Raw genomic sequence first — 13,060 nt, 5'->3', positions numbered from 1 at the left:
ATATGCTCCCACGATGATGTACGGGAGAAACATTGTCGAAGAAATCGCCCCACCCCGGCAAGGATGTTGAAAGTTGTGGGGATTGATTATTGCTTAAGTTGATGAAAATTTAAAAGTTTGGACTTCACTCGAGATCTGTATTAAAATAGAATGTGGGAGACTATAATATGAAGAATGACGAACGAATGAACGAAATGATAGTGAATGAACCCAACCACCTCTCCCTCTATTTATAGGACATATTTTGATTTTTTGGAATTATTTATTTGTTAGACTTTAAATTATTTAAATTGGCTAGATGGTGTGGCATTCGTGTAGACCAATCAAACTATATCATATTGATAAAGTAGGCCGATATCGACTAATTTAGAGCAATATATCAATCGAACTATCTAACTAGGAAGGACAACATGTAACCGACAGTTAGTATTGAATCAGTCGGCTAATGGTCTGTTTGGTATCCTTATTGTATTTTAAAGGCGTGTATAATAGAGAGACATTAAAATAGTTTTCCAAGTATAAAAGACAACTATAAGGTTATATTATATAATAGAGTGTATATAAATATGATCTATTAATAAATACAGAAGTAAATATATTTATATAACATCGAATCGATAGAACATACAACAAATTCGTACAGTGAAATTAGCACGTCTGTTGCTATTTGGATTACGAGCCAGATACGTCTCTCCACGTATAGACAATGATTTTTTTTACAAATACCCTTTTAGACATCTCAAAAGTCTTTACATTAAACATGGCCGAACATGGTCAGCAAACGGTCGATACCGAGTTAGGACTCGGGAGCAAGTAACACGTCTAGGGTTGAAAACAGCCTAACGACGCAGCAGCAGAGACACACGAAGTCGCAGGCGTGGGCGACTGGGCGCTTCTTCTTTTCTCACTAGGTGTGTACCCGTGCGTTGCCACGGAAGTTTAAAATTAATATAGAATATAGAAACATCACCCTTTTGGCAAAAATTTTCCTGTTAAATCTAATCAGCAGTAAGTTCAAAATGCATGGTAAAAAAGGTAGCAAAAATAGATGTAATAAAAGCTTTGCATAAATGTTTGAACTCCAAAAAAAAGGTTTTCACAACTTGAACATGATCGGTTGGCAAAAAATGATCACTGTAACTTTATACCCATCTCAAAGACTATCTCCACAGTGAACGAAGTACATAAAAATGACAAAAGTAAGCAACAAAATATGTCAATAAATTGTTGCAAGTGTGAGAAAAAAATGATGATTGTCAAGATCGAATGACCTCCACCTGAGATGTTTCATTGGAAAGAGATGGCAAAACATATCCGACCAATAATTTCCCAACATGCAAATCATACACGACTTAAACTTAATTGTGTTAAGAATATAAATACAATAGCATATTTATGAGCAATGATATATGTATGTTCATTCGTTGATTCATTCATATGCAAAACTTAAAAACAACCAGCAACATTAATTAATCTTGTAATCTTCTGCACTGGCCACTTTGCCCCTTACTGCACTATACAGGGACCTTTCTCTGATGCATATGCTGACATCTGTTTGCTTCTAGACATCCTCCAAGAATCAGTTTCTCATTTTGCCTTTCCATAAAATACGTCCAAATCATTGGTTCTGATCCTTTGTCATTTGCAGCTGCAAGAAGATATAGCAGAGCTGCAGAGGAGGCTGTCAGGAGCACCAATGGGTCAAGGGATGCACCTGTCGGATCAAGAGCTCGGCATTTGACTGATCTGGATGGTGACTTGTGGGATCTGGTCAGGAGAGATCTCCAGCTAAAGGCCACCTTCCTGTACATTGACTTGAACCGTTTGATTGCCTGCAACGAGCGAGGAGCCTAGGTAGGAGATCATGCTTCTCGCCAACGAGTTCTTCTACTCCATGGATGAGGTTATGTGATCGGTGCCTTCTTTTCCCATCAATGGTAGGAGTAGCTTTTATTAGAAGCATTCTATTTTTTTCAGTCAGCATGGTAATGTTTTTATATGTGTCAAAAACTTGCATGATGAAAAAAAATCTTTTTTAATATATCTTTGAACAATTAACATTTGCCCCATAGCCAATTTATCGACCAATTTCAGCTAAAGATGGTATGGTAGAATTTATTTAAAACATAACAGTAGTCGATCAAACAATTTGTACCAGAAGGGGAGAGTTGAGCTCCTTCCTCAGCCGGTGGGAGAAGAGCCTGCAGGCGTCCATGCTCAGGTCGACGGCCGCGGCGAGGGCGACGAAGGCAGCCGCGTCCTCGGCGCACCCGACGTGCGCCACCCCGACCTCCACCGTCGGCTTGCTGCACCGGCCCTCGCCCTGGACCGCGGCGGACATGACGAAGCCGCGGTAGTTCCCCAGGGGCCACTTGCTCAGGTCGCCGCTGCCTCTCGGGCTGCACCCCGGCGTGCCGCCCCGGCTGAGCGGCTGCGCGGCGGTCAGGTCGATGGCGAACTTGCCGCCCTTGGACGAGGGGATGGAGGAGTCGGCGAGGGCGACGGCGGCGTGGTCCACGCCGGGGACGAGGAGGTCGAAGCGGTAGCCCAGGCTGTCGGACGCGCCAGAGCCGCGGCGGTCGCGCCAGCACTCGAGGCGCGCCCAGGCCTCCCAGGCGCCGTCGGCCGCGGGGCGGAGGATGAGCCACGCGCCCAGGTTGGACCGGCTCACGCGGTCCGTGCCCGGCGACGACACGAATGGCGTCACCATGGACGCCATCGCCACGGGGGACCCCTTCAGGTCGTGCACCGTCACCGACCACCCCTTGCGCTCCTTGGCCGACGCGGCGTCGCGCTCACGCCGCATCCCGGGCCTGCGCAGGTCGCTGTTGCTGCGGCACCCGAACTTGCATGTGAACATGGGCTGCCTCATGCTGCCGCGCACCTGCAGCACCTGCGGGCTGCACTCCGGCTCGCCGTCGAACTCGAAGACGAACCGCGGGTCCGGCTCCGCGCGCACGGTGAGGCAGAGCTCCGCCGCCGACGGGCTGCCCTTCCCGGCCCGCTTCCCGATGGAGATCCAGCCGCTGTGCAGCACGGCGGGCTTGGCCTCGGCGCCCTTGAGGTCGAGCGGGACCGTAGCCTTCCCGAGCAGCCCCCCGGAGCTGACGCCACAGGCACTCCCCTTCCGGCCGGCGTAGACCGACACCTTCAGGCTAGCCTCCCCTGCCCCGCGCCGCGACGAGAAGAGCGAGGGCTTCCCGTCGAACCACTCCAGGTCAGCCTTGGACAGGTGGAACGCGGCGGCGAGGGCCCCGGACGCCGGCGTCTGCTCGCCGCCGTCGGAGACCACGAGCGGCGCCGGGACGCTCTGGACCGGCATCTTCCCGAGCCGGATCTTGCAGTAGCACGCCGACATGGACGGGTGGACGCCCGCGCCGGCCCCGGCGGCGGGCGGCGCCACCGGCATTCTGAGCGCGAGGTTGCCCACCAGCACCCGCACGAACGGGCACGGGTCCATGGCGCTGCTGCTGCTCCTGCCACAGCCCCCGCGCGAAACACGCTCTGACCCGCCGAGGTTGGCGGGCGAAGGATAGGAGGCGATGCGGAATTGCGGAGCGAGCGAGGGGCGACGATGCGTGGTGGACGGAGATAAGAGGGGACGAGTTGGTATATGTGAGGAACGGCGGAGCCCGTGGAGTAGGAGCCAGGCTGGATCCTGGTGTACCGTGGCTGTGGCTATGACTGAGACACCAAACGAACACGCATCGTCGCCCCTGGAAGACGAAGCTTTTGCCGTCCCAGATCCCTAGCCAGTCGTCGCCGCCGGTCTTCACGGCGAGTCCCAGGAGGTCGGCGAAGCGGCGCGCGTGGAGGTTGCGGGGGTGGATGATGGAGCCGCCGGCCTCGAAGCTGTCGCCCGCGAGAGTGACGGTGCCCAGGCGGCCGCCCACCTTCTGACGGCGCTCAAAAACGCGCAGCTGCGCTCCACCGAGGGTGCTGGTGTAGCTGGTGAGGAAGAAGGCGGTGGAGGCGTCGAAGATGCCACCGCCGACGGGGAATCACGGCTGGCGGCCGGTCGGGCGCGACGTGCGCGTGACCCGCGCGCGTTGGGCGGGGAATCGTGGCTGGGTGGGGGCGGGCGGGCGGCGGGATCCTCGGAGGCGGTTGTTTGCCGAGCGGCGGGATCCTCGGCGGCGGGGTAAGTTAGCCGTGCGCGTGCGGGATCCGTGGGAGGCAGGGGAGAGCGGGGGCAGTCTACAGATGACTCTTAATATTTGTAGAGATTTTGGGACGCTCGAAGAAGACGAAGAGAGCATCGGTTTCGCCTGGTCTCCTCGACGCAAACGTCAGGTTACTATGCCCTCCCGCGGTCCCGCCTCGCCATCTCCGCCCTTGCCGCCGGCTCCACATGTCAGTCTCCGTTGGCATCTCCAATCCGCCATCTCGTGGGTCGTGGCATATTCCACTGTCCTCCCGAGGAAAAAAAACAGAGATACAACTCGTCTAGTCCGTATCTGACATGCGGAACCATAAGACCATCGACAGCCACTGACGTATGGACCCAAATAGAACAGTGTCCCACTGGTTCGTGCCAGCTAGCAGAGCCTTCCAAGTTCCAAGCTCCGGCTCTCTCGGGCGTTGGAACCGAGGACTGGAGGCATCGTGTGGACCGCGCCCTGCACACCTTGAGCGTGGGCCTGCCTCCTCCATCTCCCTCTGCGGCGTATAAAGAAGCGACCCACGGCCACCGCCACGGCCTCGCCGGAATATCATACGAAAACCCTCGCGGCGGGGAGAGCGCTTTCCCTCCCACACACTCGCGCCGCAGCATCCGCAGTCCGCACCTGCCTGCCTCCACGACTTGTCGTGCTCGTGCGCTACTCTCCTCGAGTGCGGCGCGGGAGCACGGGGACATCTAATGGCGGCCGCGGCGGAGATCGGTGGTTTCACGGCGGCCGCGCTCAGGCCGCTTGCGCACCCAGCCCCGGCGGCGGCGCCTAGGAGGGCGGTGGCGGCGCAGTCGCTGCGGACGACCGCCACCGAGACGCTGACGGCGGATCTCGCCGCCAGCACGGCCAACGGCGCGGTGCATGCTCAGGTGAGTGGCATCCTTTAGCTCTTCTGCCTTCTCCTTGCACGTTTGATTGCTTGGCGGTATTAGTGTACAGCTCCTTTCCATTTCTGTGTGCGTTGGTGCTTGCCAATTTGGTTCGCAGACGAGATTAGTGTCAGGTTTTGCTTCGGTCAGTTCGGCTTCGGCCTCTCCCCGCGCGCATGTACTGTGTTTGGCAATTGGATTCCAAGCGCTGTAATTCGCAGTTGATGCTCGTAATATCAGTTGTTGCTGCGGGCTCGTTACTGAACAGAGGTTGGTCGTCTGCTCTCGAGCTCCAGACTCAGAGATTTGATGATTGTCATTTCAATGGTGAATAGAACTACAGAAATAGCGTTGCATTTGTAGGTGTTTGCTCATTTCTATAACATTTTGTCTAGATACTCCTTTTAATTGATCTGATTTAGTGCCCGTTCTGGTCATTGAGGTCTAGAGCCTGATGCTATTTCTGCCACCATCTGAAATTTGTAACCAATGTTTAGCTTACTTTATGGGCTTTTAAGTAAAACTCACTTTTGAGTATGAACGATAGGACAGTTAATCACTTCAGTGGTTACTAAATGTGGTGACAAGGTGCTTTATGTGGTGACGATTTTACCATTTCTGATGCAGATGTATAGTGAGGCTAGTAGTGAAATCCCTTCACAGGCAGCTATTGCAAATTCTAGGAGGAAGACAAAGATAGTATGCACCATAGGTCCCTCAACCAACACTCGTGAGATGATTTGGAAGCTTGCAGAGACTGGAATGAATGTAGCACGCCTTAATATGTCCCATGGTGACCACCAGTCACACCAGAAGGTTATCAATTTGGTCAAGGAGTACAATGCACAGAACACTGATGGAAATGTTATTGCCATCATGCTGGACACTAAGGTATATCTCTGCTGACTACTGGCAGACCCAGTGCCCGGGAAAGGGATAAACTGAGGCAAGCCTTTCCCCCGCAAATATGGAGAGCTGCTTCGAACCTGTGACCTGGTGACTCAGTGAGACAGCTCTCACTGCTGCACCAGGCCCCGGTGAATATGTTAAAACAAATGCTATAGCAACTTAAGTTCTTGTGACTGAATTTGATGGATGCAGGGTCCTGAAGTTAGAAGTGGGGATGTTCCAGAGCCAATTATGCTCAGTGAAGGGCAAGAGTTCAATTTCACAATTAAAAGAGGGGTGAGCACTGAAGACACTGTCAGCGTGAACTATGATGACTTCATAAATGATGTTGAAGCTGGTGACATACTGTTAGTGGATGGTGAGCTAAACTCTCAATTGGCATATCCTATTTTGAACGTGTCTAGATGATTAGTTACTTGTTGAAGCAAGTTCTTGCTCATGCTGTGTCAGCTGATGAGTATTCAAGTTATCCCTACAATCATATTTTCTGTGCAATCTAACTCATTTCATTCAATTAAGTATTGATTATGTTAATTTTGTATTACTGTGATCCTGTAATGGATATTGTCAGATTCTTTTGTTACCTCCTTCCATAAACTGATTCACTTGTTTGGAATTAAATAATATATATGGTTTATGTTTTATACACTGATCCTTCATTGTGCTGTTTGTGTGCTACAGGAGGAATGATGTCGCTTGCTGTGAAGTCTAAAACAGCTGATACAGTCAAGTGTGAAGTAGTTGACGGCGGGGAATTGAAATCAAGGCGCCACCTAAATGTTCGTGGAAAAAGTGCTACTTTGCCATCTATCACTGGTTAGTTAATCCTCTGACTGGTCTAGCTGCTATTTAGTTGCATCCAACATCCTAACATGCTTCTGTTCCAACAGAGAAGGATTGGGAAGACATAAAATTTGGTGTCGAAAACGGTGTTGATTTCTATGCAGTTTCCTTTGTGAAGGATGCCAAAGTTATCCATGAATTAAAGGACTACCTAAAAGGTAATGTGTGCTTCATTTATGCAAGTCAATGGTTATCTATGCTGGGAAACAGGAACCTAATTGATGTTTTGTGCTCTTTTCATACCCAGGTGTTAATGCGGATATACATGTCATTCCAAAAATTGAAAGTGCAGACTCAATACCAAATCTGCAGTCCATTATTGCTGCTTCAGATGGGGTAAGATCATTGATGATGGCCATGCAATCCTTTGATACCAAAAGATGTAAATTCGTAGAAAGGGAAAGGACTTGTAATGGTAAAATGAGTGTAGACTTTTGGGTAGTTGTCATGCATGATAAACACATGAAGGAAGCTGTGTTGAGGAACTTTATTAGATGATTAGATCCACATCGTTCGTCTCCTCTTTTGTTTCTTGAGAGATGCTTCTATGTAACATAATTACGACTACTCTCTGGCCTATGTACACTATATGATGCATGCTGGCTTTATATACAGCTCTAGTTTTGATAAACAAAAGGGAAAATATCACCATCTTGTACTTAGTTATAATTCTACTATTCTAGTCTGCTAGACACTAAGCTTGAAATCTTTTCAGGCAATGGTGGCACGTGGAGACCTTGGTGCTGAACTTCCGATTGAGGATGTTCCTTTGCTACAGGTGAGATCACATTACATGTACAGTTTTAGGTGCACCAAGTCATTTCTTACTGTATCTAGTAAAGGATGATGTGTAAAAACGCAACCAAGCATCAGCATAGTATAAATTGTGACTGTTTTACTTCTCTTTTTTCAGGCAGAGATTGTTCAAACATGTCGAAACATGGAGAAACCAGTTATTGTCGCCACAAATATGTTGGAAAGCATGATTGACCATCCTACTCCAACTAGGGCAGAAGTTTCTGACATAGCTATTGCAGTCAGGGAAGGTGCTGATGCCATCATGTTATCTGGTGAAACTGCTCATGGAAAGTAAGGTTCAACATTTGTTGTTTATGTAAGATTAGGCACAAGAATAGTTGATTGATTATAGGAGAAATGGTGTTACAAATATAGGCAATGATGGCCCAATCAGTGGAGATCCTTGCCTAATGGGAATCAACCATTTAGTGGTGATCCTTGGCTAATAGGGATCAATCAATCTATCCTAACCAAATAGGTACTATGCCTAATAGCTGCACCCTCTGTCTGACAGTTTAAATATCCTTCTAGTTATATTTTGAATTTTTTGTGGTGCCACACGGGTAATTCATTTCTTTAACCCCTTTGAAGACTAAGGGCCTGTTTGGTTCACGACTAAGTGTGCCACACTTTGCCTGAGGTTAGTCGTCCGATAACCTCATCCGAATTGAAGAACTAACCTTAGGTAGAAAAGTTAGGCAAAGTGTGACAAGTTAGGTAGTAAACCAAACAGGCCCTAAGAATTTTCTGTTATGTGGTGGCTTCAGCCTCCATTAGTTTGGTTTTTTTTAGAACATATCCGTTGACACGTTTTGTTAAGATGGAGCAAAATGTAACGTTGCAAAAAAGCAAGCATGAGTGCAAGGACATGGGTAGTATTGACACAAGCGCTGCGCAAAGGCGACACTCCTACGGGGGGTCAATTTCTAGAGCTCAAATTAGCTTGGTTGTGTGTATTGCGACTCAGATGGTTTGTGCATATTTCTGTGTTTAGGTACCCACTAAAGGCAGTCAAGGTGATGCACACTGTGGCCCTCAGAACAGAATCCAGCATTTATAACCCAACTACTTCCCCTAGTGTTATAGCATCTGCACAGGTATGATCAGGTCCTTTTGGATCCCGGTTTCTCTCCCTCCAAACTTGCCACATGGTGGTTTCAGCATTGTTCAATGTCCACTGCTCAGTCATGGCTAGCTAGCTTCTTTAAGGCGAAGGCACCATCTGCTGCTATTAGCATTTTGTTTTCGAAATTTATATCCATTTATTTCGGTATCTTGTTTTTTTATGCTTTATGCTTCTTTTGGCAGGGTCTACAGAACGAGGAGTTTTCCCCAAGCCAGCTAAGTAAAATGTTTGGATCCCATGCAACTATGATGGCCAACACCCTTCGGACACCAATCATTGTATTTACGCAGACAGGCTCCATGGCTGTCCTCCTGAGCCACTATCGTCCCTCGTCTACAATATTTGCGTTTACAAACGAGTGAGTTCCTTTGTGGTTCCCCTTCACGACAATAACACCATCTTTAACGCGATATTGAGATCATCAGTTCATAGCCTTCATGAATCAGATGATCTAAATAGGCAAATATGGTCTGAAGTACACTTGACATTTAGGGGAACTGAACTATCGTTGTTGCAGGGAACGAGTGAAGCTACGGCTAGCACTCTACCAGGGGGTCATCCCTATTCACATGGAGTTCTCTGACGACGCAGAAGAAACTTTCTCCAGAGCAATTAGCAGCTTGCTGGTAAGGCCATTGTGCTGTGAAGTTTCACTGCTGATCTTTTGCAGTCAGTTCATCAGATAAACACATCTCGGCTTTACTTGATCTTTTTTTGCTCTTCCGTTTTTTTATTTTAACTGATTATTCATGGATTGAATGCTGAACAGAAAGCACAATATGTGAAGAAGGGAGACTACGTCACTCTTGTTCAGAGCGGAGTGACTTCAATCTGGAGAGAGGAATCCACTCACAACATCCAAGTGAGGAGAGCTCAGGTCTGATGTGCTGGTAGGAATCAGTCGCCGGAGAAGTTTTGATAGCGCCGCTAGAAGTGTTATCATCATCATCACCATCATATGCGAGTAATTTTAATGTTTTACCAGGAGATTGCTACGTCGAGTTGTATGTTGTGTCGAATTCACGTGTAGACTCTGGATCTTTAACTCTGTATTCGTTCATTTTCACTTGTTTCACACTGGAGTGCTATAAGTTCACGCTTACTGCCTTTGCTTTTGCTTTTGCTTTCTTGTGAAACTTGATTTTAGTTTCTTGTTACAAAAGGAGCTAGCACTAACAGCGTGTTAAATTTTGTAAAACGGGGCCTTCTTGCTCCGAGAACTGCTCAGTTAAAACTGTTGCAATAATAATGATATCGTCCATGCAAGGCGACAACATGCCTGGCCAGAAGGCCGAAGTCAGAACTCTTTTCTGCCGAGACAGGAGGTCGTGGTCATTGTTGTGGTGTCATGAACTCATGATGCTCTCTGGCCTCTACTCTGCGCATCATGACATCATGTCAAGGTGATAACCATGGCAGCGTATGTGGTGCCCCAGCTGATTGGGCGCGGGACCCGCCTGCTGTTAGATCGTATCATCACCATACGCGAAGTGCATGAACCACGAAGGTGTACCAGCTGCTAGGTTCGCATTATCACATAGGATCCCCCTGCAAGGCTGCAAACTCGAGCCTCGGTTTTGTTGTCTGGTCTAAGGTACACACAAGTTATAGAAAAAAAGCATGTAGAGAGTCTCTGCTCAAGGTACACACAAGTTATAGAAATACTCCCTCCATATATGATTTAGAGGTCGTTTCACGACTACTAGTAGTTTGCACAAAAGAAGTACATGATTTGGGACCGATTTACCCCTAAGGCCCTGTTCGTTTTGTGTTGATCCATAGGGATTGAGGGGGATCACATCTCCTACAAGTTAAAATCCTCTTTAGGGCCTGTTCGGTTACATCGGAATGGGACCAGGAACTGTTCTAGATGATCAATTATTATATAAATTAAACTATCATTCCAAGTGGAATTGTTCCGGAGGTTGAATCCTTGATAACCGAACAGACCCTTAATCCCTTCCAATCCCCCTCAATCACTATGGTTTGGGGATCAAACGAACATGGCCTAAGGGTGGTAATAAGCTGCGATCCAAATGTTTCTTCATAATTTGTTAGGACCCTGAATTATTTTTAATTCAAAAATGAATAGAAATAGAGTCTGATCCCTATTCAATTTGATCCTTATATTTTATAGTCTAAAATTTAGACCTCATTGTCACCCTTACTTACCCATGCCGCTTCCCATGCGCTGCCGCATTTAACGTCCATTTGTTATAGAAAAATTGTTAGAAGATGAAAAGATATAGAGAGAGCAATTTCTATTTAAATAACTCTCTAATAAGCATGTATCCAAGAGTCTTTAAACACATTCTCTTAATCATTATTTGGAGAGCCACTTGAATAAATTTTATCCTCCATTTCTATCATCGCCTAAGGGAAGGCTTTACCCTTGGATAGTTGGATGCTAGCAAAATATCCTCCGAGACTCCATTAGCAGAAGACAAACCCACTATAGACCTCGGTTAGTGCTAGAATGTCATCACAGGGCCTACAACGCAAGGGCTTTACCATGAGCCCCCGATTCTCACAGGATGCCCCCTAGGGTAGAACAACCACGGGGGCCAACATGGCCCCGGTACCACATGCACCCCCGACTAGACCAGCCACGCGATGCACGAGTGATTGAGCCACGTTGCAGTTATAAGACATCATAGTAGCCATGCCTAAGGTTGTAAGCATTTCCACTAGCACTATATACTGTGTATTGCAACCAACTAGGCCATAATCAAAGGCGTGCACACTCACACATACAAATGTGACATGTCACACTCACCATTGTGGTGCACCGGAGGCGTGTGCCACCTACGACATAACAACTACAACAAGAAATGAGTAGTAAGTACAACAAGAAATGACTAGTTGCACCCCTCATTGGATAGGGTTCACCGTCCATGCAGGAATATAACTGAAAGTCGCCTAGAGGGGGGGTGAATAGGCAAATCTGAAATTTATAAACTTAAGCACACACGACAAGCCGGGGTTAGCGTTAGAAATAGAAACGAGTCCGAAAGAGAGGGCGAAAACAAATCACAAGCGAATAAGAGCGGATGACACGGTGATTTGTTTTACCGAGGTTCGGTTCTTGCAAACCTACTCCCCGTTGAGGTGGTCACAAAGACCGGGTCTCTTTCAATCCTTTCCCTCTCTCAAACAATCACCTAGACCGAGTGAGCTTCTCTTCTCAATCAATCGGGACACTAAGTCCCCACAAGGACCATCACACAATTGGTGTCTCTTGCCTTGATTACAATTGAGTTGGAAACAAGAAAGAAGGAAGAAGAAAAGCAATCCAAACGCAAGAACTCAAATGAACACAATTGTCTCTCTCACTAGTCACTATTTGATTGGAATGATCTTTGGACTTGGGAGAGGATTTGATCTCTTGTATGTGTCTTTGAATGAAGTCTAGAGCTCTTGTATGAGGTTTGAAGGTTAAAAACTTGGATATAATGAATGGTGGGTGGTTGGGGGTATTTATAACCCAAACCACCAAAATAGCCGTTGGTGGAGGCTGTTGTCGTATGGTGCACCAGAGAGTCTGGTGCGCCACCGGACACTGTCCGGTGCGCCAGCCACGTCACCCGAGCGTTAGGGTTCGACTGTTGGAGCTTCTAACTTCTGGGCCACCGGACAGTCCGGTGGTGCACCGGACAGTTACTATTCACTGTCCGGTGCGCCTTCTGGCGCTGCTCTGACTTATGCGCGTGCAGGTGCGCACTGTACACTTTTACTGTTCCGTTGCAGACGACCGTTGGCGTTGTGTAGCCGTTACTCCGCTGGCACACCGGACAGTCCGGTGCTACACCGGACAGTCCGGTGAATTATAGCGGAGCGGCTCCCAGAATTCCCGAAGGTGGCAAGTTCGGAGTTGGGTTCCCTGGTGCACCGGACACTGTCCGGTGGCACACCGGACAGTCCGGTGCGCCAGACCAGGGCTGTCTTTGGGTTGTCTTTTGCTCTTTTGTTTTGAACCCTTTCTTTTATCTTTGTATTGGTTTGTTGTGAACCTTTGGCACCTATAGAACTCATAATCTAGAGCAAACTAGTTAGTTCAATTATTTGTGTTGGGCAATTCAACCACCAAAATTCATATAGGAAAAGGTGTAAGTCTATTTCCCTTTCAATCTCCCCCTTTTTGGTGATTGATGCCAACACAAACCAAAGCAAATACAAAAGTGCAGAATTGAACTAGTTTGCATAATGTAAGTGCAAAGGTTACTTGGAATTAAACCAATATTCATTTCATAAGATATGCTGGATGGTTTTTCTTCTTATTTAAAATTTTGGACCACGCTTGCACCACTTGTTTTGTTTTGCAATTGTTTTGGAAATTCTTTTGC

The 13,060-nt window shown here is 47.7% G+C and overlaps 2 protein-coding genes across 2 annotated transcripts; one reads left to right on the top strand and one right to left on the bottom strand.

Moving 5' to 3' along the window:
- Positions 1-2,107: 2,107 nt before the first annotated feature.
- LOC109939156 (uncharacterized) lies at positions 2,108-3,988 on the bottom strand. Its single transcript, XM_020544090.3, has one exon. It carries the CDS (start codon positions 3,458-3,460, stop codon positions 2,141-2,143), a length of 1,320 nt encoding a protein of 439 aa, XP_020399679.1. The 5' UTR covers positions 3,461-3,988; the 3' UTR covers positions 2,108-2,140.
- Positions 3,989-4,897: 909 nt separating this feature from the next.
- On the top strand, positions 4,898-9,806 carry LOC100272999 (Pyruvate kinase). Its single transcript, NM_001147449.1, has 12 exons — positions 4,898-5,041; positions 5,669-5,932; positions 6,143-6,308; positions 6,632-6,766; positions 6,841-6,951; positions 7,041-7,129; positions 7,509-7,571; positions 7,707-7,882; positions 8,586-8,688; positions 8,900-9,075; positions 9,235-9,343; positions 9,487-9,806. Exons 2-12 carry the CDS (start codon positions 5,669-5,671, stop codon positions 9,598-9,600), a joined length of 1,506 nt encoding a protein of 501 aa, NP_001140921.1. The 5' UTR covers positions 4,898-5,041; the 3' UTR covers positions 9,601-9,806.
- The last annotated feature ends 3,254 nt before the right edge of the window (positions 9,807-13,060 follow it).

Source organism: Zea mays, chromosome 9, assembly GCF_902167145.1.
Source record: "Zea mays cultivar B73 chromosome 9, Zm-B73-REFERENCE-NAM-5.0, whole genome shotgun sequence".
NCBI lineage: Eukaryota > Viridiplantae > Streptophyta > Magnoliopsida > Poales > Poaceae > Zea > Zea mays.
This window is presented reverse-complemented; position numbering and strand designations above follow the sequence as displayed.